Source organism: Pholcus phalangioides, unplaced genomic scaffold (assembly GCF_987345545.1).
Source record: "Pholcus phalangioides strain wild (caught in Gottingen) unplaced genomic scaffold, Ppha-v1.0 ptg000013l_1, whole genome shotgun sequence".
Taxonomy (NCBI): Eukaryota; Metazoa; Arthropoda; class Arachnida; order Araneae; family Pholcidae; genus Pholcus; species Pholcus phalangioides.
Window position 1 is genome coordinate 5,554,954 of NW_028301606.1, and position 24,208 is coordinate 5,579,161.

Here is a 24,208-nt window from a genome sequence, read left to right on the forward strand (position 1 = left end):
GCGGAGACGTCTGTGGTTCTGCGTCAAGGGTAGACGAAGCAATGGACGTCTTGCAGACAGACCACTCTGCTGTAAACGGCGTCGAATGGTACGCGCAGACACTGGATGATGCGGTACAGACTGAATGTGCTGTGCTATGGTTCGTGATGTGGCTGAGCGATCCGTCACTGCCATACGCACAATACGCCTGTCATCACGTGAAGTGGTGCACTGAGGTGGATGCGATCGAACACGTCAGTCCGTCATACCCTCCTGCATCCAACGATCACATATCCGCATTACAGTTGTTTGGTTTCGTCCAACACGACTACCGATTTCCCTGAAAGATAATCCACAATCACGGTAGGCCCCTATCCTTCCTCTGTCGAACTCGGATACTTGATCAAAAGATGATCACTGTTTTCTACGAGGCATAATTGATCGTTTTTTTGAAAAAACCACAAGAAAAACACAATTGCCGTACTTCAAATCGTCGAAATCTCCACGCCTTAAATAGCGCTTTGAAGTGGCGCCACAGGCGCGCGTGATGTGCGTCTGCGCTGAAATTTTAATCATTTGCATATCTCACCTCCGCTAATGCATGTTGTAAATTTCATATTATTTGCATGCTTCCTTCAGGGTGTTGCATTTACGGTGGCCAGCAGTGTATATATATACCAGACTTTAAACTATTGAAAGGATTTCACTGAAGCATGTAATATGTATAAAATAATTTCATAATTTAGTCTTTCATTAAAATAATAAAAAAAAGAGCTGAAATATGCTCGAAAGAGCCTGGTCTCTCAACTTGTTAAACTTCCTTTGCCTGTAGGGAGAGCCGTCAAACCATCTGCTTTTTTAGTGATCATACAACACACTACAGACAAGGTAAATGCATGAAATCTCACATAGACAGATGCTCATCAAGGAGCCTTTGATATACATGCTATTCATATTAAGAGCAATATCTGGATTATCAATTAAAAATATATTATCAAATTTTTTTTAATTCTTGCTCATCTTGCTAGAGATTGTTTTCACATCGAGTCAAATTTTGTTGAAATTCTTTTCTCTTCTTTTGTGTATCACTCGTAAACCAAAGTTCTGATGCAATACCATAATTCTCATTGCTTCATGGGGCATAGAAACAACGTGAAATAAAAAAAATAAAAATTTTACACATCTCTTTTTTCAGCATTTTCAGATAAATTTTAAAAATTAATTGCAAAGAACACGTTTGATTTCAAATAATTGTTTCAACAAATAGACATCAGAATAACTCCACAAAGAATTTAAAAAAATACATATTTATTATTTATTTTGGAGTCCTTGGTTTGAACCTAGACAACACGTCTTTCAGTGCAGATGAAGATCCAGCTAAATCGACATCTTCCATCTTCTGCTGTCTTTGTTGCAATTTCTTTTCTTTTACGAACTCCTAAAAAAAAATTAAATCATCGATATCACAGAAAAGGGGAAGAAAAAATAATAATCTAAAGGAATAATAATTCCTTGTATAAAAATTCCTTGATTGATTCAGCCTATGGTGTAAAATATTAAAATGGAACTAAATGCAAAAACCCTAGTAAAAATTCTGGTACATGGTATTCCTTGGAATAATAGAAACTGCAAGAGAGAACATCATTTAAAAAATTTGTAAACTGAAGCCATAAGTCAAGTTAATTGAAGTTTCTGATGAAAGAGTTATCATAGCACTCACAAAAGTGAGGCTGGCAGCCCTGGAGCCCAGAACGATTCTTGTCTTTTTTTCACACTATAAATTCATCATTGAAGGGCCCGTGGAAAGTCTGGCTAAAGGGCTAATGTAAGATCCCAGCCTGGGGGCCCAATTCTGTGTACTGTATATTCATATATTTATAAGTCAATTCTTTCCCTCTCCTTTCTTCGGGTCCACCAAAACAGAAATAATTCTAAAAACAGCTAACCCCCAAAAGTAAGACCCATTCTAGAGAAAATTTCTAAGATATGAAAAAATATTTGCAATTGAAAAACAATGAAAATAATTTTTTTGCCTTCCCTGGCTGACACTTAAAGAAATAATTACATATTTATTTCTCATTTACACACAACAGGCATAAGCCCAATTGTAGTGGAGTTAGAAAAAAAAATGAACTATTGGGGTACAAACAAGAAGGGAATAATACAAAAATAATAATAAACATGTACATAATTTTCAGGTTTACTTCGTGGGGGGGGGGGGGGGCAAAATTTGAGACATCCAATAAGCACATGACAACTTCCACACCTGAGGAAGTGAAAAAGTAGAGAATTTCCCAGCAGTTTATTTTGGTATGGTGGGGAAGTTTTCAAGATTGATGCTACTACAGTGAAAACAATGAAAATGGGCCGTTTTTTTGTGAAAATTCTGCACTTCAACCTGTATGTACCTACTATTTTAGGGCAAACCAGTGAAAACTGGTTTGCCCTAAAATAGTAGGTACATACAGGTTGAAGTGCAGAATTTTTACAAAAAAAAGGTGATGAATGCATTCTGACAATGGACTTCAAGTGAAAACATAGTACATAGCTGAAAACATCTGAGTATTTCAATAGAAATTCAGAAGTCAAAAATTTCAGAATTTTTTTAAATAAATGAAACGTAAAAGCTTTGGAGTCTCTTGGTGTGTGAAGGGCCTTAGACTTTGCCTATAGTCTGTTTCAGTTTAACTTTGCAGTGAAGAGAAAGGTAGAGAGTGTATTCCTTCGCCGCAAAATATAGTTCCCATACATCGGAGGTTTATGATGATCATTTATATAGAATATTTCAAATTTTTTTACGATTTTGAAAAATATACTGAAAAAATACCGTTTTGAACCAATGTATATTCGTTTAAAATTTTTAAATAAGAAAAAATATTGGTTACCATTATCAAAAATCCATGGCGAGCTCAAGAACATTTTGGCGTGATTTCCAAGAAATTTTCCCCGCCAATATCACTGTCATGCTTTTTTTTTTGGTTGCAAAATTATATATATATATATATATATTATATCGTCATTTTGTTGAATTTTCCAATAGATAAAATTTTTCATTCAGTTTTGCATGTAGTTATAGGCCTTCCCACCCAGACAAATATTCAATCAGTTTTTTTTCCTCCCGAAAATAGCCTCCAACGAATTCAGATATTCACTCATAGATTACAGGAAGTGTCCCTCTTTCACGACAGCGCCGATACCATTGTGAGAGGCTCTCTTTAAGGGTGTAGGTTACGGTTCCAGGCACCCCCCCTTTTTTTAATTTTCTATTTCTTTCCGTGTTCGTAGGATAGGGGTGGTTTCTGAATTCCAATAGCCGATAGCGGAGGGTGTTGACATAAGTAATGTCTTTTTTTCACCCACACCAACACCATATTCTCCCCTACAGCAGAGGCTGTTCCTCCATATGCCCCTTCAGTGTCTCTCCAGATAATATAATAATTATAATAATTATACTCCTTAATATAAATAAGCAAGAGAGAGAGAGAGAGACCCACAATGGTTTAGGCTTGCAGTGTATTTTTTCCTTCTGTGACAGTTGTATCTTTCTTTTCACCAGAGATAGACAAGTTAAAACGTTCTCCGTTCTTTTTGGCAATAATGCATAAAGCACATTATTGAAAAAGAAGAGGAATTTTGGATTGCAGGTGGCCAGATGGAACACATGTTGGAGCAACAACAATTAATAAGTAATGGAGAATCCGATAGTTCTACAACTTCAAGTGAGTATTCCATAGAATGGGAATCCGTAAAAAATGACTATAACTGTAGTGATAACAAGTGGCATCGACGTATATGCGTTCGGATGGGTGAGCGACGGAAATTTCGGCAAGAAAAGTGAGTAAAAGAATTCTAAATTTTTCCTTATCATTTTTATTGTTAGTAATTGGGGCTATTCCCAAATTCATACTTTTCAATAAAAAAAAATTATTTCAAAAACCGCACTTTAATTTCTGAAAGTATCGACGATGGGTTTTTTTTTCATTAGCTAATTGTTACTAACTGACTGCAATTTTTTCTACAAGCATTACATTACATGTAAAAAATATTTTTTTCTGCGAGATTGGCAAGAATCAGCCATACCTTACCGAGGCAGCGCATCGATACGTAGATTAAGAGGCTTTCATTGCCATAGCAACGAGTGATGCGGTTCCCTCATAGCTTCCACTTCACTGCAAAGTTAACCTGAAACGGACTATAGTGATTACATCCAACTTGTAGGAGGGTCTTAATGCATTTCTAGGCCTGCATTTTGGCTGATTAATTCAGTACAGATAATCTTTTTTATGAATTTGGATCATGTGGTTTTGACGGTTTCTGATCATCAAAACATCTAATTTTTTTTTTTCAAACGTAATGGCTGAACCACCGACATTTCTACTCTTTCTGGGGAGGCAAAGAACATATATTCAATGTATGGGCATCTTTTTCTCAGTTTCCTCGTTGGGCATTTTGCCTGTTGTGGCTTTGTATTTGTATGTATATTTTCTAAAGTCGGGGGGGGGGGGGGAAAGAGGTAAATTAAATTTTGACACATTAGTGTCATTTTCAAAAGAAGTGGTGTTTGTTTTTTATCACAAGTTGACATAACATCTGAGGTTTTTTTTTTTTTTTTTTGCCCTGACCATTCCTTACAAGTTGCTCAGCCAGCATATTTATTTATCGTATATTTTAGCATGGCTGTTCAAGCCAGAACTTGAGGTAAAAAAAAAAAACTCATTATGCACCTAAATTCAGAAAAAGTCAGAATTTTTAAACATTTATTGTTCAACAAATTGGCCAGCCACCAATAGCCCTGGATAATGAAGATTAAACAAATTGGCTGAGAGAAACAACGTCTGACTGCTTGTGGATTTTCCCCAACCATCTACATTTGCTCATACTAAAATCCTGATTTTTGCCCTACAAAATTTCAAATTATATAGAATATTTGAAAAAAATTTGAACTAAACAAATATTTTAACATTAAATTAGAAAACTTGAGGGGAGTTTGTAAAAGTTTGAATTATCCAGAATTCAAATTAACCATGTGTGAATTAACCAAGTTCCACTGTATGTATAATATACATGTAAAATGTAATACAACCATAAATTAATAAAGCACAATAAACTTAATTATTTCACATGATTAAAATAATTACCCTTCTCTTAGTTTCTTTAACAACTTGCTTGCGTTTGAACACTTTAGCAGTTTTGCTACGACCTTTTGCTTTCTTCTTTGGCTCAAAATCAATCACTGGAGTCTTGACATACTAAAGAAAAATTTCAATTTATAATTTTTTTTTAAAATAAAGGCAATAATTCTTGTAGAAATAACGCATAACATTGTACCATAATAAATGTCTTTTAAATCATAGAACTTATGGCTAAAAGAAGCATTGAAATAGTTACAATGTGAAATTGAGAATTTGTTTTAGCAAACTTTTTCCTCACTCATGTCAATATCAAAACCCCAAATGTTACATGCACAACCATCCCACAAATGAATGTTTGTGTGTGGCCACTCATTTTCTATCATGGACTTGATTAGGGTTTTGCTAGATGCAGAACCGCCCTCAGGGGTGTGCAACAGGTGCGGTCACACCGACTTGCACGCTTTATGAGGCCCTGTGCTCACAAATTTAAGACCAAGTCTTAAATTAATTCTTGCATTAGTTCTTAATTTGTATCAATTTTGGAATTATTAATATCATTAATTTTCAATTTTCATTAATTCAAGATTTCTCCCCTCCCCCTTCTTGTTAGTTCTGAATTTTTATCAATTATTTTTATAACTTTTGAAATTATTTCTTCCATTAATTTTGAATTTTTATTAATTCTCTGGTATTATTTCTTCCATAAATTATGAACTTTCATCAATTCTAGAATTTTTTCTTTTGCTAACTGAATTTTCATCAGTTCCAGATTTTTTTTTTTCTGTTAATTCTAAATTTGCACCAATTCCACATTTTTTCCTACCATTAATTCTAAATTTTTTATTTCAATTCTGGAATTATTTATTTCATTAATTTTGAATTTTCATTGGCACTAGAAAAATTATCCTCACAAAATTAATAAAATCTGGGCAAGGGGGGGGGGGGGGAAGTCCTAAACATTTTTGATGTCTCAAAATGGTTGAGATGCACTTGGCTCCACAATGTTTTTTTTGCAATGTGCCCCACATGTGGTAAGAGTGGCTCTGGCTAGATGCCCCTTATCTTAAGGGGTCACATACCTTTAAAATGGTGAAAAACTATGCTCTAATAGAAATATCATTAAAAATGCTATTTAGCCATTGGTTTATTTCTAATTTTTTTCATGTGTTCTTGATTGTATGTGCTATCATATGCTGATATAAAGTTTTACATATCTTTAATACTTAATCTTTTGTAAATTTTGAAAAAAAAATTCATTAAAACAGCTTCCATGCATGACAAACAAAATACCATAATACAAATGCATTAGAATAGAAATTGATTCAAAATATACATAAAAGAAAATGGTCAGTTCATGAAATGAAGCAAAATTTTAAGATTCAATCTTATTTAAAATTAAATTTAAAATCTAAAAATGCTCGAAATTTAAAATTTTAATTTTAAAATTTATTTTAAATGAGACTGAGTCAATGAAATATCAACCTTTTGTTGTTATCAACCCTTCATTTCATTGAACTGAACATTTTCCTGTATTTTGAATCAATTTTTATTCAATTACATTGATGTCATGGTATTTTATCATGCGTGCAAGCTATTTTAATGGGGTTTTTTTTAATTTAAATTTTTTTTTGAAATATCCAAGATATGTGGAACTTTGTACCCGCATAGGATAGCACATACAACCAAGAGCATGTATAAAAAATTTGAAATAAATCAATGGTTAAATAGTAGTTTTAATGATATTTCTATTAGACCATAGTTTTCACCACGTTCAAAGGTGAAAGGGGACCTAAGGAAACACATCTGCATCCCAAAAAATTTTCATTAAATTTGAAAAAAATGTAGGCTGAAATGTTATTTGTTTCTCCCTTCCCCCCATCCTTTAAAAATTCCTCTAATGAACTCTTATTTAAGACCAAGATTACACTATAAAACTTTGATAAAAGTTCTGTTATAAAACTTGAAAAATGCAACCAAAACATGCATCGGTTACATTCAATGTAACCGATGCATGTTTTGGTTGCATGTTTTTACATAGCAAATGTAACCAATAGCTAATTGGTTATTTCAAGTTTTATGAAAGACCTTTTATCAAACTTTAATAGTGTAATCCTGGCCTAAGACTGAACATTGCCACTGATTTATCATGTTAATATAGTCAATACAGTGTAGGCTACCATACATCACATTAAGATCAGGACATAGGTCTTTGTTTACAAAAAAAAATTTCTTCCTTAAGCAATGTAACAGTACCTGCAGGTGAAAACCAAATTCCTAATATTATCATGTTGGAATGAGAGACATAAAATTTTGAATTAAAAAAAAAACTGACAAAAATTGGTTTGACTAAACAATATGCAGACGTGCCAACTTTTGAAATCCAGAAATCCGGAGGTTATCCCCGCCCCCCCCCCCACACTCATAGACAAGATCTAAAAAAATTCACAAAAAAAAAAAATGTTTAATCAATTAAGAAAAAGTTACATTTCCCCCCCCCCCTCCCTACAAGGCAGGTTCTGCATTGCCCCTGAGCAGAATATAATTCCATGTCAGTCTTTCCATGAAGAATAGGGAAATCACATCTACATACTGTTCATAAAATATAAGTGTTTCCATTCGTGGATGCTATCAGTGATTGATAATCTTGGATACATGAACTCTTAAAAGCTTTATATTTAGCGCTTTACATAGCTAAAAGTTTTATATTTTCTTTCTGAAGACGTTTAATCGGAAGAAATAATGTAAAAAATTTCTAATTACAAAGCTGCCGACAATAAAACTTGCTTACCGCACGGCTGTTAATGGAATACAATAACGATTATACAGGAATTTCAGCAACCAAGGTCATGCTGATACATGATTGCCGATAAACGCTACGAAAACGAAGTCGCGTCTTTGCCAGTTTCTTAAATGCGGTCACAGAGACTTTTCAAGGCTCCTCGATGGAAATATGGCTGTCCTCTATGGGTGTTTTCCTAACAACAACGGTAGTCATAGACACTACGACAATGTGAAAGCTTGCGTAAAATCTAATTTTCTGCAAAAATCTGGATAAATTTTAACAAATCCAGAGAGCGGGAGGAAGGATGAAAAATCCGGAGTCTCCCGCCTAAATCGGCAGAGTTGGCAGGTCTGAATATGTATCCTTTATAAATGTATTTGATAACTCTTTTTCTTCAATGTGTTTTTCACTTATAAAATTTTGATTTCCCTTCAGATAAAAATACCTGGAGTTTTTCTGGACCTAAGTATCTGGGATGTGGCTAAGTCAATTTAATAATAATGATGGTTACAATAATTTATAAAATGGTCTATATATGAACCTCCCTAACATTAAATACCAAATAAACAAAAATACTTGATGAAATATAAGATAAACAGATCTCAGAAAACAATTATATCTAGCAACAAATGGCAAAAGCGAAGATTTCTACATGAACTTTGATAAATGAAAAAAATATGACTATTAAATTTATACCAATATTGCTTTCTTCTTCTCTATTTTTTCTTTCAAACTCGGAACATTCACTTGACCAAGATGAGTTGGATCTAATGTTATTAGTTCTGGCTGAATCTGAAAACAACAGAAATTAATAAATTAATCGACTGACTTCAATAAACTGTGTAGAGGTATGTGAGTGAGTGGATTGAGAAGTTTAAAAGTAGTCAGATGAATTTCAAAAGAGCAGAGCACCTGCTAACCTTCAAATATGGATGAGAAGATTCAGCAAGCTTCAGAAATGGTACTGCCAAAGCAGCAAGTTACCATCAGCAATATAGTGTGTTCTATATTGCAGATATATCTATCAACCCTTTTGTTTGTATAAATAAATTTAGTGCACAGATATTTTTTGACTTTCTCTCTCCATACTGATTGGTAGTGCAACAATTATTTTAGTGTTATAGGATATAATGGATATAATTTAAAGGGTTCTCTAGAATGTAGAGTGCAAACAATCGAATAGATTTCATAACTAATGTGCTACACAAATAAACTTGGCTTACTTTATCTAATAGAGCTTTCACTTCCATTTCTCTCCTTTGGTTTTTAGTCATGTATGGATTGCTCTCATAAGCATCAAAGTTTGCCTCTCCAGCACCTGAAAAAAATTAATATTAATGCATTTTTATTAAGACAAACACCCAAAATGTAATTGTTTTTATATTTTCAAGGAAAAACATTTACAAATACAGTGAAACCTCACAACAACCATACTTAATAGGATGATAAGTCTCTTTACAATTAGAAATTTTTCTTAGTCTTGTTTGGAAATGTCCATACTTTAACGTTGAACTGTTACCTCTCCATACAATAACAATATATTTAACCCTCTACAACAATATTTTTTCTTGGTTCGCAAAGTATTATTATATCAAGGTTTCAAATACAAATGGATGATTCTCATGAAATTTGTCTAAATTGTATCCCCCAGCAGTTTACATTAAATGCATTTGACACAGAGCCTTTTTTTTTTCATTACTTTATATTTATATTCCAGTTTCTGACAAGTCACCACTCTGTTTTAATTTTTTTGTCAATAGATTTTTGAAATTTGCTTGAAAAAATTTTTATTTTTAAGAAAATGTCCTTTCCCTGGCTGTCAGCAGCCCATTTTTTAAATTTTAAAATAACTTCCTATCCTAAAACAATTTTTTTTCAATCTATATATATATATATAATGACATTTTCTTGTTCCCTGACTGATTCATCGTTGCCGAGCCGAAAGCACTGAAGTTATGAATATGAAATTCAGTCAGTAGTTTTATTTCATGATGTAAAGACTCACTAAGAGGGGGTTTCGAAATTCCGCCTCTAAAGTGGTTAGGGGGGACCCAAAGACTATATGGGATAATCATCGCTGAGCCGAAATCACCGAAGCTATAAATATGAAATTTGATCAGTTATAATAGGAAAACTCACTAATGATGGATTTTTCAAAATTCATACTGTAATGGGGACATGGGGGGGGGGGGGAATCAAAAGTTATATGGGAAAATCATTGATGAGCCCAAACTGCTGGAAGCTATAAATATTAATCATAATACTAAGCAAATTTCATATAGAGACTCACCAAGACCGGATTTCTGGAAATGCAACACTCAAGGGGGTCATGAGGGATTCAAATGTTACTGGAAGGAATCATTGCCACGCAATTTTCAGATTTCCAAATCCATGCGAGCGAAGCCATGGGTAACAGCTAGTAATATACACTTTTTAGCACCAGTATACTTTGATTTTTTTTTTTTCAATTTTAAATATTTTTTATCAATATTTTATGGCCAAATGAGAATTTCCCCCAGATCTTTTTTCCATTTGGAAAACATTGATTCAAGTACTAAAACACCAGTTGCCACCTATGAAATTTTTTGTTAAGAAGGTTAAGTGTAGCCATCACTTGAACCTCCCTTTAAATCATTTAGAATTTTAAATTAACAAACAAATTTGATTTATTCAAGAAAAAAAAGATGTGTTTTCATTAAATGTCCTTCTCCTGGCTTTTTTTTCTTTTTTCATAAGAAAAAATTTATTATACAAATACAAATACAAATACAAATACAACGCCACAACAGGCAAATTGCCCAACGAGGTGGCTGACTTAAGAACATCATGGATCCCCGAGCCATTTTTTGGAGGCCCTACCTACTACACCCCAAATGCACCCCCCCACGGAACCCCCCAACGAATCGGTACATGCGGGAATGTGCGTGTTCGTGTAGTGCAACCTGACGTAAAGTTTGTTTTTGTGTAATGCTTGTTATGTGTAGTGCTGCCATCTGCCCCCAGTTTTTCTAACTATGAGTGAAGTGTTATGATTGAATGATTTACCGTTGTAGGACTGTTGCTCTCTGTGGCTATTATTTTAACTTTACCACGTTTCAATTCAGAGACATCTATTATTTCTGAAGAGCATATGTTTTAAACATGCTAGTTTTTGTGAAGTGTTGCAAAACATAAAAAATTTCTTTTTGCTGGCTGTCTTCCTCCTTGCATTAGATGACTAAAAGAAACGTTTGATCATAAGTGGGGAAAAGTGAAAAAAAAACAACTAAATTTCTAGATTGCAATATCAAGCTGCAGTAATATTTCATTCAACGGTTTTGCATTAAGAGAATGCCTCTAGTGCTCTTGCAAAATAAACACAAATTAGAAATCTGTTGTCCCTATAAAATTAATGAAAAAAAAAAAGAACGAGGAACACAAAAAAAAAATGCAATTGACAAAAGAAAATTTTTCAGAGTATCAGTGCTTGTCCAAAATGAAGATGAGCAACCAAAATAGATGGAACATGTTGTGGATGTCGAACATAAATATCAAATTAGTGCTGAAAAAAGGCAAAATGCCATGCCGGATTTGCCTATCTCTTAACATGGTGCAACATAAATTTTCTTAATTTTTTTCTTTTCTGTTAATTCTGAACAAACTTCGCTGCTGGCTATATTTATCAGCAGAATATAATTAACTATAGAATGTGATTGATGAATATATTATTGGCCGTATGTCTTTGTGTGTACGTCGAAAATGGGACATATGCATGTTGTGTATGTTTCAGAATTCACACAGCCTTTGAAGCATCTGAATTTTACATTCTATATTCTATTTTCCAATTTTCTTTTTGTTCTTTTAACTTTAAATTCCATTTTAAGTCTTACATTTTTTGCGTTTTAATCTGTCAATTTTTGTTGTTAAAGTTTTGTATGTTTATAAGGTTTTTATTAAAATTTCTAAATTCCAATGTTTTTGTGTTTTCATTTTTATATCCTTCATTTTGCTTTTAATCTTATATGTTAAGGTTTTTATATATTTCAATGAGAATTTTAAGTCAATGATTTTTGTTTGTCACACAATTACTTTTTGTTTGCTTTGAAGTTTTTTGTTTTTGTTGTTAACTTCTTTGAAGCTCAGTATATTGTCGAGAGAGTTGTTTGCTTTTATTGCTGTGAAATTGTGATTGCTGTGTCGAACCCACCTTGCCATATGCCTGTATAGGTGGGATGGGCCAAACTTATTGATGTATTTATCAGCAGGTAAAGAAGTGTCCCTAAGAATTTTTTGAATTTTATTTTGATTGGCATTTATTTTTTATTTTTGAATTTTTTGTCCAATTTTGTCAGAATGTCTCAAATGCAAAGGCCACAACAGGCAAATTGCCCAACAAGGTGGCTGAAAAAAAAAAGATGGCCATAAAAAATATGGATGTCAACTATAACTAAAATACACCAACTCAATATAAGAGCATATATCAGAAAAACTAATAATATACAGTAGACTCTTGGTAACTCGACATGTGGATAACTCGACATCTATTATTCCCTTGGTTGACCTAATACTAATTTCAATGAAGGGGGAAACTCTCTAACTCGACACATGTTTGGCTTAACTCTGATTAAGTCGACTACGACTTTTGTCCCTTTACTACGATTGGTTTTTACAATTGCGCGTGTTTTACCATTCTAAGAATTTTTTGACGTTGTCCGTGGGTACTTCAATAATCCTTTGTTTCTTTGTTCTATATGACGGGTTCCTTTTTTGTGCTTTGCGTGGGGGGGGGGGGCGTGTATGTGAAGAATGAATGTTTGAAGCCTCTTGGCTGGCCTATTATTTTAGTGGTGTTTCCAGGACAGGTCTTTCATTCTTTTCATGGTCAAAAGAAGTGTGGATGACCTCTAAAGTGTGGTGTGATCCCTATTGGATGTTGAAATTGTCAACATCCAATAGGGGTAAAAATCGTATCTGTTGTAAGTTTTGATATTGTCTGCTGCGGGAAATGCTTTTGGCGGAACTCAGTTTTATGATTTCTTGGAAAAGTAGTAAAAGAAAAAGAGCTAAAGCCTGGTTAGATGCTGAATATGCCATTTGGTTTTCATTGTGAGTATCGACAGCTGTGAATGCAATGGCTCCATGTGAACTTCATACTTTAACTTTAAAATCAAAAGTTGAAATTTTTGAAAAACTAGAATCAGGAAAACTCAGAGTGAACTCACAGAAGAATATGGAGTTGCACAGAACCCATTTCAACATTTGCTAAAAATGAGGGAAATTTTTTTCAACATTTGAATCTTCTTATGAGCCAAGCAGAAAACTAAGAAGAAATCAGAATTCAACAATGTAGAGGAAGCAACTCTGTTGTGGTTCAAATCCCCCAATCTCACTCAATCCCATTATCAGGACCAATAATTCAAAGAAAGCAAAAGATTTCGCAAAAAGTCTCAATCAAGGAAATTAGGAATTATCCTAAGTATGAAAACTTTTTACAGAAAATTAGACAAAAAATTTGTGGATGTTAGAATGTACGCAAAAATTTGTTTTAGATGCAGTTGAAATGATTGATTCTGCATGGAACTCAGGCACGAGTGCCACAATTTGGAACTGCTTCGATCATGTTGGTTTTTGTTCTGAGTCTTTAAAGAATGATTATTTCTCCAAAGAAAATTAATTAATTAAAGTAAAAAGATTATTTCTCCTGAAGATTCCTCCCAGATTAAGTGTGAAAAAGCATAAATAGCACTATGGGTGATTGTATCGATGATAAATTTATGAGTATTGACTCTGATCTTGTAACTTCAGGACTTTTAGCAGACGAAGATATTCTAGAATCAATCACCCTGCTTCATGTTTCGAAGGAATAGAATCTCTGAAAGTTCAGATGAAGAAGTATCTACACCATCTCTCCATGATGCACTAAATCTCTAGATGTGATATGTCACTTCTTACACAGTCAGGAAAAAGTCGAACAATTGTGGTATAAACTGAATAGTGTAAAAAAATGTTTGTTTTCTCTTTGGAAAGAAAAACAAGCAAATGTATTTGATTATTTTTCATGAGATAAATTTTTTTATACGTTTTGATTCTATTTTGAAACAACCCCGAATTAAAATCAATGAGAATTAGCATTTTATTTAATACAATTGTTAGAATGTATATAATTACGTACACAAAAACGATCATACAAAGATTTATAGTGAAACCCCGCTAACTTGACATCCGCTTAAGTCGACATGTTTGTCGATACTTTTGGGGTGTTGAGTTACCGAGTCTACTGTATAATACACCGCCCATAAAATTTTATGCCCGTACATTTCATTGTATGTGTTATATTCTTCATTTCAGAAACTATATTATTATAAAAATCAATTAATGAATCAATAATTGAAATAAATCTGAAAGAAGGAAAACTCACCTGGAATCAAAGCACTTGAAAAGCCAGTGTAATGGCCAATCCCCAACACATCTTCATAATTACAAAACTGCAGATCGCCAATGGTTGAGGGCACCGTATGCCTCATGTATGGAACATCAACGGTTTTTGTGCAACAGTCTTTATACACCTGAAAATGCACGAATTGGAAAAGGAAATGAATTTTTGATACAACTCACCAGTAAAATTATACTGAAAAAGCAGCAAGTATGTCAAACCTGCCACCCAAATGTAACCCAGGACAGACTGAAGCTGAGTTTAGTCGGTTGAAGTCTCTGTTGCAAGAGAAAGCATTGGCCTGTTAAATTAGAAAAAGTACAAATTTGGGTTTTTTCGAGGCCCTTCCGAAGTTGAGGCCCGGGAATATGCCCGTCATTAAATCCACCTCTGAGGGCAGATATTAAACACCATACAAGAAGTGCTTTCCAACAAAAATAAATACAAATTTTCTAATATTTTAATACTGTTTCAGGTTGGTTTCTAGTGTCTTCTGCCACCAAATAAAGGAAAGGGGAATTTATTGCTAAGATTCCCTCCCCTGAAAATGGTAAATTTGGCTTCAAAGTCTTGCTCTATTTGCTATCTTTAACATTTCAAGTAAAGCTAAAAATTTATTTTCTATCCAATGTGGGCATAAACCTTTTTTTCTGCCAACGTAGGATAGAAAATCTAAATCAAGGGTGAACAACCTCAGGCCCGCGGGCCAAATGCAGCTCGCCAAAGGTTTTTATCTGACCCGAAAAAGTTATTCCATAGAAAAGTATCATTGTACACATTTGTATGTTATTTATTTTTAAATGACAAATACCTAGCTGCCAAAAAGTTGTCAAGGCAAGTATAGTTGCCAATCACAGATGAAAAAATTGTCAAAAGCAATTAAGTTACCTATTACAGCAAAAAATTGTCGAATTCAGGTGAAGTTGCCATTTGCAGCTGAAAAATTGGCAAAGGCAAGTAACATTGCCATTTATAGCCAAAAAATTGTCAGAGGCAACTGAAATAGCTAATCATAGCTAAAATGCTGAAAATTGCCAATCACAGAAAATGGTGGATTATGCAAAATTAAGATAAATAATTAATATCATAATTGCCATAATGTAATTGAAAAGTCATAAAAATCATTTGAATTCACCTGAGCCTCTTTGAAAATAGGGGGGGGGGGAATGGGAAATTTCATTTAAAAAAAGTTGGGAACAACCAAAATCATGGGCACATCTCATAAAATACAGGTTATATGGCTTTATTCCAGTTTCTGGTCCTGAAATGGCAGAAATATTGTATATCTGGCGATATTTCTGCAGTATTCTTTAAAAGGATTTTGTTCCCCTAATCTAAATGGCTGAACATTCTTACTCTACAGCAGCCGTTCTCAACCTGTTTTGACTCGCGGAGCCCTTACAAGTAAAAATACACTATTGCGGAGCCCCGTAGGTCAATTTTTTTAATTATTCATCAAAGTTAGTGATTTATTTTCATTATTTAAAAACATGTATAATCGTTATTTTAAATTTTACTGCTATTTTTTATTTTCCTCAAACTTCCGTGGAGCCCCTGGAGAGCGCACAAGGAGCACCAGTTGAGAACCGCTGCTCTACAGCAATTAGTTGCAACTATTCTAATATATCTCGCTCACTAAATATATAATAACCGATTCTTAATGGCACAACGATAATGTTAAATATATGCCAATATTGTATTGTGATGGTGACCAATGCTTGAATACTAGTTACTCCCAGTATGTTCTTTTTTAAAACACACGCACATAATGCCTGCATATAGTACCAAAATATGGACAGATTATACATTGATACAGCTAAAAATATTGAAATTTTAACTGTTCACAATTCATCTTCAAGAGTTCAAAGCTCTCAATATCCTCAAAACACTAGTAGTTTTTCATTCATAATTTCACTATGTGATTTTATTTTATTACTATGTGATTCACAGTGTATATAGTTTCTCTCTCAACACTAGAAGTACTGACTTTTTGCCTTACAGTTTGGCCCATTTTCAACAAAGTTGGAAAAATAAAGAAACTTTACTTTGTGTGCAAAGTTTGTTACATCTGTACTAGCTTAAAAGATAATGTGCTTGAGTAAAATAAAACACAATTCAAATGAGTGATACACAATTTTCAATAATCCGAGTGAAGATAAAACTAGTCAAAAGAGGTCAGAGTTTTAATTAAATTGGTCAAAATTGACTGGTCATAGCCCTTCTAGGTGAAACAAATATATTCATTAATTATTTTTAAACTGATGAAAAGTGGACAGCATAAGCTTTGGGTGTGTTTAGGAAAAGTTCTAAAATTTATGGAATCTGGCAATTCAATGAAAATGGAGTGAGAAGATGGAAAATGGTCAAAATGACAGGCCTGGTCTTTCTAGTGTTAATGAAATCATTACCGTCACTATATGATGGGGTTAAAGTATGAGTAGTGCAAGTCAAATTTTCACAATTCTAACTAAAGTCCAAAGACTTAACCTAGAAGTACTAAAATATTAGGGGGAAAAAATTAAATAAGTCTCAGCTTCTCTCAATAATTTGCCCCCAGATTGTGAAATCAAAAAATTTTTAACATGGGGCTCCATGAAATCAATTCCAGTAAAACCTTTTTCTCAAAATGACAATTAATTGACTTACACTCCTCTGACTTATAACCTCACCCCCATATATAGAATATATCAGAAAATAAACTTTCAATGCAATATGATTCAAACATTGATGACGAGAAGTAAAAGAAAAATCTAACAAATTCTAGATAACACGCATTGAAATAAATTATCAATACAAGTATACGTCGTGTTTTCACCTCAACAACATTGTTCTTTCCAATTGCCAGTAAGCCACTCTGGCTGAAATTCAAAAATCCTATGGAACCTTTCAAGAGGTAGGATTGTAAACTCTTATAAGTCCTCACATCCCAAATTTTCAGCTTTCCATCAACGCTTGAAGTTGCCACATACCTGCAAAACAAGTTTTATTACATGAAGACATCAAACAAAAACTGATAACAGTCTGTATGAGAATAATTGCCCTCATCATCAGTAAATCAATATTTTCAATTGTACATTCCTTCATCAAAACACCCAATAATAAAAATAATGCATAAAAATTGTCAAATTATGTAATTCTAAATTTCATCACTATTTTTCAATCTTTGAATATTTTTACAACAACGATTATTTTTGCTCCATGGAAATTACTGGGAATTTGTATGGAATTTTATTGCATGCATTTGCACATTTCCCAGACTGACAAAAAATGAAGCACAACTTCAAATAAAAATTAATTTTTCAAGGAAATATTAGATTATCCCCTTCTGCGAGATTCTTTCATCCAAGAAAAAAAAATCACCAAATTAAATAAATATAAAATAAATTAGCCCATTTAAAATAAATAAAACCCATTACAAAGAACTTCAAGAACTAAAAACTTTTTTGGCTTTATCCAGAAGCTTGTTATTAGTCAGGTTCACTACAGAGGGGTCTGGCATATTCAATCATTTTTATGGCGCCTATTACTATCTGCAAAGGTATAAAGATAAATATCACAGTTAGTACAAACAGCTGCTGTGGCGGTCAAGTGATCATAGTGACGGACTCGCTTTGCGAGGACTCTCCGTCGCCACAATGGTGGTCGGCTGAAGTTGGTTTTCTGTGGTTCCCAACTTCAAGCAACAGATGCAGGCCTATGATAAGTCTTGCCACAGACAGCAACAGGCCTGCAAACAGTACAAGTACTCAGTCACTACGCTTCACTCACTTCACTTCTGAAATACAGATGAAATTCAGATACAACATTAGATATGCACTCAGACTGTTAGGTGCACACACTTACACTTCCAACACAATTTACTCTATAGTAAATTGCCCATGGTGATAGACCTGAGTGAGTTGTGCTTTGTTAGAAAAAAGAAAAAAAAAAAGTTAGTACAAAAACAAAGTTAAAATAATTAGGGGGGGGGGGGGGAGGGAAATAAAAATCCTTTTCCTGATAACAGAGTCATGCCTAACACCCCCCCCCCCCCCAGCAAACCAAAAAAAGTTAATGCTATTTTGATCAATTTCTGTGTTAATTTAAATGTTTTTGATGGTTTGTAACTCAAAATTTCTCTGAAAGAAATCCCCCCCCCCCACACACACACAGAGTTTTGCATAAGTCCCTGCCTGATATTATGGATTTTGGAAAAGATGACATTGAAAATAGTAATTTACCATGCAAGAAAAAAAACACCACCATAATTTTCTACCTTTAGCTGCAAATCACGAATAATAACATCTTTTAATACGGTGAAACCTGTCAAAGAGTGTCCATATTGCACTGCTTCCCACTTTATCGCAGAGAATGAGTGGGGGGAAAGAAAGTAGTAAAAACTAATTGGATCATTCATAGTGCACTTGCTTTAACTGACTCAATTATTGAGTGGTGATCATTATTGAGCTCACCATAATTCTCATGATGAGCTTTGAGATGAGGTAACAAAGTATGGTAGGGCGAAGCTTATTCATTTCATGGGTGTTAATCATTATTTCATGTCTAATAACAAAATACATACTGGATCCTCACATGACAGCTTCATGATGCCAACTGATCATGGAGAGGAATGCTCCCACAATCAGTGCTCTATAACCACCACCAGCGGATCTTGCAGATCACCTCGCTGTTTGTAACTGTTGGGGTTTAAGCGGTTCAGCAGTACACTATGGATGTATCCTAAGATGGACACTGTATGAGACAGAAACCTGTTTTGAGTGAAATCAAAAATAGCCCCATAGTTAATTAATGCTTTGATGTGAACCTTTATATAAAACCGAAAATTATTTTGTTCCCTTCAGTTTTATTTTATACAGGTTTCACTGCGCAGTGAGATCCTAGAACATAGTATATGAGTAAAATTTGCAATTATACACCATACATTCAAGTTTGAAAGATATATATTACTCACAGGCCTCTATGATCGACAGCAATTGATCTTATTGGATGAGGATGACATAGCATTTGGATTATTGGCTCTTTTACATTTGGTGACCACATACGCACAGATCCTTATGGGAGAAAAAAATATGGAAAAGCACAATAAGCTAACACTTCTTTTATACTGAATGAAACATGTGAAATAATAACATATAAATATAAATACAGATTAGAAGAAAACTGTAAACTGTAATTCAATCAATTTAAATAATGTCATAAAATAAGTGGAACACAATATATTCATACATTTTCTTTCCACAGTAATACATCATTCTATCATAACTTCCAGTATTTCAAATCATCGATCAGCACAATTAAAAGATAGCCTATCAATTATTTTATTATTGAAATATGATGGTACTGGAACCACTACTTCAAGATGTACTGAACCCCCCCAAACCAAAGCACAGTGATACTACCCCCCCCCCCCTCCCATATCATAAATATATTTACACAATCTTCTCCCCCATTTCCATTTGACATACACCTAATTCTCTCTGAAACATTATTTTCATCCAAACGCACGATACAATCTGTGACAATATAAATGGATAAAACTAATTAGATTTGACTCAATATGGGGATAATATGTTGCAAATTACAAGCAAAGTAAACTGCTTACCAAGTTCTAGAGCTGGCAAGTTTTTGCCAATGTTTGTGCTTTGCAAGTTTGTGCTGGAAAAAAAAAACTGCGAAAAAAATGTCACGGCAAAAATTAACTTTTCCTCCATTTATGCATGTGAGACAGTATTGTGCATTTGATTATTCTTTTAAATGCAAATAAGACAGTTTTTGAACAAAAACTTTAGTATAAGAACTAATAAATTTTTGAATTGGTGAATTTTCACCATCGCTGGAAAAAACTGCAGTAAAAATGTACTGGCAATAATATGTATTTGTCGAGCATCAAAAAATGGATACTTCCCACACTTATTTATATCTAGTATCATTTCAGAAAAAATTGAATGCAAAGAAATTGCTTGAAACACACGGACTCTGGTTTAAGAATTATATTAACATGATATATATGGGTATTAATTTTATTAGTTAAAAGAATGAGCATAAATTATTTTACAAAAGGGTTTAAAACATTGAATACCCCTGCATTTCACACAATTGCATTTCCAATGAAAGTAGCAAATTTTGTCCAAAAAGTAAACCAATTCTTTCTAAACTAAACACAGCACCATAATACTCAAAAGTTACACAAAAGGGTGGGACAACCGTGTAGGTCGAGGTATAGTTTTCAATAGAAATACATATAGATATTAGTTAATTGTCACCAAATTATAGAAAGAACACGTTTTTTTCTTTCTTACTATGACTATAATGCTATGGTATTCTTCTATGGGGCTTCATAAATCTAACTTGCATCGTGAATGCAATCCAGTCTGGTAAAAAAGACATGAAATCTGTGTTTGCACTCTGAAATCTGTGCAAATGAGAAAATGCTTTGAATGTTTTGACAACATCTCAATCAATCAAAAAGAATGGACTGCTCATGTTTGGAGAAAAGGAAACAAATTTCAGCCATGATTTGAAGTTAATTGAAAGTTATAGACCCAGTGCATTGTCATCCAAGAGCAATATATTAAACAAATTATTTTTTAAACTTAGTGTTGGACTCCAGGTATAAAATTCTGACTTTCTCTGTGAAAATAGATATCAAACAAGCCTTGAGGATTCCATTCTAAAATACCAGCAAAGTTTTCATCTTTACATACTGTAACCTCCAAAAAGAACTGGTATATATAATTCAGGGTTTGGTTTTTGACGTCAAAACCTAAATGAATAATTTTAGATAAAGTTTTGAACACATTAGGTATGTAACATGTTGAAGAACTTACCTTTTTGCATATTAAAATGTTTTATTTTAAACATTAATCTATAACAATAATTAAAACAAAATATTAATTATATCTTGCAATTTTGAATTTTTTGACACAAAAAAAAAAGTCTAGAACAGATATTTTATGTTCCATTTTATCTAAACTACTGATTACCCATGTTCAATTTACTTAGCAAAATAAAGGTGTTTATTTAAAATATGTGTGATAGGGCATCAGGTTAAGTTTTTTGACTTCAGAAACCAACTCAATATTTAAATATTCAAAAACTTATTGTCAATGTTGTGAAATAGCTTTTTTCAACCGGCTATGTTAAATAACAAAGCAATTACTTTTACGTAGATTGAAGCGTTTTATATTTTGAATTATAATTACTGAGAGAGAATGTCTATTTTGATATTTTAAATTTTCTGATCTGCTTAAAATTTTATTCCATATAAAAATTGTATGGCAGCATCTGTTAATATACTAATTAAGCTAATTTATTCTCATGCTCACCTAAAAATTTATTAGCTAAGGTTGTACAAATCCAGGGAGTTTTAAAGAGTATTTTCAATCAAAGCAGAGGTGGCAGGACTTGATACTCAAAGCATTGATTTGCACGTTTAGATACAGCTTCAATTGGAAAACAATTGCATTATATAAATGCTAGTACATATACCATATCATAGAAATTGTGGAACATCAAGAATCATCTTGAATTGAAGAATATCAAACAGTTTTTCCTGCAACTTTTATGCTGTGCTTTATTCAAATTGTATATTTTATAAGAAAACAATATATATATTATTTTATAAGAAAACAATATATATATTGCATAAAATAATTCTGCAGAGAATAGAAAATTATTTTACAATCATATTAAGTATTTAGTCTTTGTATAGCATAGTCATATTAAACAATACATGCAATTAGTGTATGTATTTCCAATGGGAATTTTTATATTAGAAGCAATATATACTTGAGATTTTTGACATGACAGTTTAAACTACGGTTTAAACCATTAAAAACCTGCCAATCCTGATATAATTTCATTAAATATATTCCCCGATGGAATAAAACATATTTTTTTCTTGATTATCACTTAATGGCTACTATCTCTGCAATAATCTAGTGATTATGCTTGAATTTCAGAAATGTGCATTTTTCACAGAAAATCTTGTAATTCTGAAATCGCGTAACTCAGGGTAGTGTAAGTTGATGTGAAACCTCACCACAACGATGCTCAATATAGCAATAAACCCCTATACAATATTTTTTTCTTGGCTACAGATTATAATTATATCAAGATTTTATTGTATCAGGGTTGGCAAGTTTTTGCTATAGGTAGAAATAACCATGGTAAAAACTGGCCTGGCAAAAATATATTCTTTCCCCCCCACCTATCTTTGCATGTGATGTATTGTTATACATTTATTTTTCCATTTATTATGCAAATAACAGTTTAGAATTTGAATTTAACTATCAATCTTTATGGTTAGTAAGTTTTTGCGACAGCTGAAGACTAGAGTAAAAAAGTCCTATTTCAAAAATATATTTTGGCCAAGCATAAAAGCAAATCGATACTTCCTGCATTTATTTGTCTAGTATCATTTACATAAAAAAATTGTATATTGTTATAACAACCCTTCATCTGTAGGAAAACATCACTGACATTTCCTAAGGTCATTTTAATAAATGGTCGTTATAACGTGTAGTCATTATAACAAGCATCTCAACTGTGTGTGTATATTTCTATTTATTTATTTATAAATTATATTTTCCACATGATTATTTCAGAATGCAACAGTAAAAAGCTGATTGTTATAATACACAAATACTGTATATGTTTTATACAGGTTTCACTGTATAATATACTGTATATTAATACAGTACTTACCATTCGGATGGCCAGTTAAAAGGATTGCATTATACGGATTCTGACAGAGAACATTCAGTCTTCCTGCGCCGGTATATGTTTCTGTGACCATTTTCCCAACAGAAATATCCAACCAACTAAGAAAACCTTTCTCACTCTTAAATAAAAAATAGAGAGCATAAAACTTGATATATGAAGTTGACATAGTACACAAATGACAGTGTGACATAATAAAAATATTATGTTTTGTTAGAATATCTATCTGATGCTTATGCAGTGGGATCCTGATAACTCAACACCACAAAGAGATCGAAAAACATGCGAACTTAAGAGGATGGCAAGTTAATAAGATTTTTTTTTCATTTCACTCCTTTAACATTTTTTTAGAAAGAGTTCATGAATGCATACGTGCCTGTATATTGCTGAACAATGCTACATTACATCATTTACCAATTCATAAAATTTCTATGAAGAGTTTTTGTATTGAGAATAATTCCAAACCAGGTGGAAAAATCATATTTTGATTGTCCGAAGACGTCATTTGTGAATGAGCGATGAAATTTTCCAAAACAATTTTCCTCCTCTCACTTATCTCATTCTGATCTTTCTCAGCTATTTCTCGCTCAAACATTTCAGAAGTCGTTCACATCCAGTGTGATATGAAAATAAAATTTTTAAGTCACTCTTCAAAATTATAAGGGTTTTTCTTATCAGTGAGAAACAACTCTAATCAAAAAATTACTTGAAATTTAGGAGGATTAATTGAGTATTTATAGTCCACAACGAAATTTGGAGAAGTAAAATTGAATTTTAATGCATAAATCATGCATCTAGATGTGTATTGGCAAATACTGTTGACATCTGTCTGTGGTTTTTGACATGCATAGTCCCCTGGCTAACTTTCCAGGTTCCTAACACAAGAATTACAGGAAGTAACCCTACCCAAAAGGTGTGGGGGAGAATCTAAGACACATATCAATAGATAAATAAATGGCAGAAACAATGAAACAAAATTTTTGAAACATGTGAGTAAAATATTCTGAACTAATCAACAGGCAATTTCTGAAAATCAGTAGTGATGATGCAAGTATGCGAATCATAGTTGACTTAAGCAGGATGTGGTAATAGTGCGTCAAGAGGTTTTTCCATTGACTTTAGTATTGCGTCAACTATGGAAATAATAAATATTGAGTTTTCAAGGTTGCACTGTATTCACTT

At 33.0% G+C, this 24,208-nt stretch overlaps 1 protein-coding gene across 1 annotated transcript in view; it reads right to left on the reverse strand.

Annotated features, from left to right (window-relative positions):
- Positions 1-1,270: 1,270 nt before the first annotated feature.
- Positions 1,271-24,208, reverse strand: part of LOC149078494 (WD repeat-containing protein 46) — a 34,925-nt gene continuing 11,987 nt past the window's right edge. The window contains exons 6-13 of the mRNA XM_089240606.1: positions 23,012-23,147; positions 19,257-19,356; positions 17,121-17,274; positions 14,291-14,438; positions 9,117-9,211; positions 8,590-8,685; positions 5,118-5,228; positions 1,271-1,417 (exon numbers count right to left, since the gene is read on the reverse strand). Coding sequence (XP_089096732.1) covers positions 1,295-1,417; positions 5,118-5,228; positions 8,590-8,685; positions 9,117-9,211; positions 14,291-14,438; positions 17,121-17,274; positions 19,257-19,356; positions 23,012-23,147 — 963 coding nt within the window. The 3' untranslated portion in view covers positions 1,271-1,294. The remainder of the gene's footprint in view (positions 1,418-5,117; positions 5,229-8,589; positions 8,686-9,116; positions 9,212-14,290; positions 14,439-17,120; positions 17,275-19,256; positions 19,357-23,011; positions 23,148-24,208) is intronic.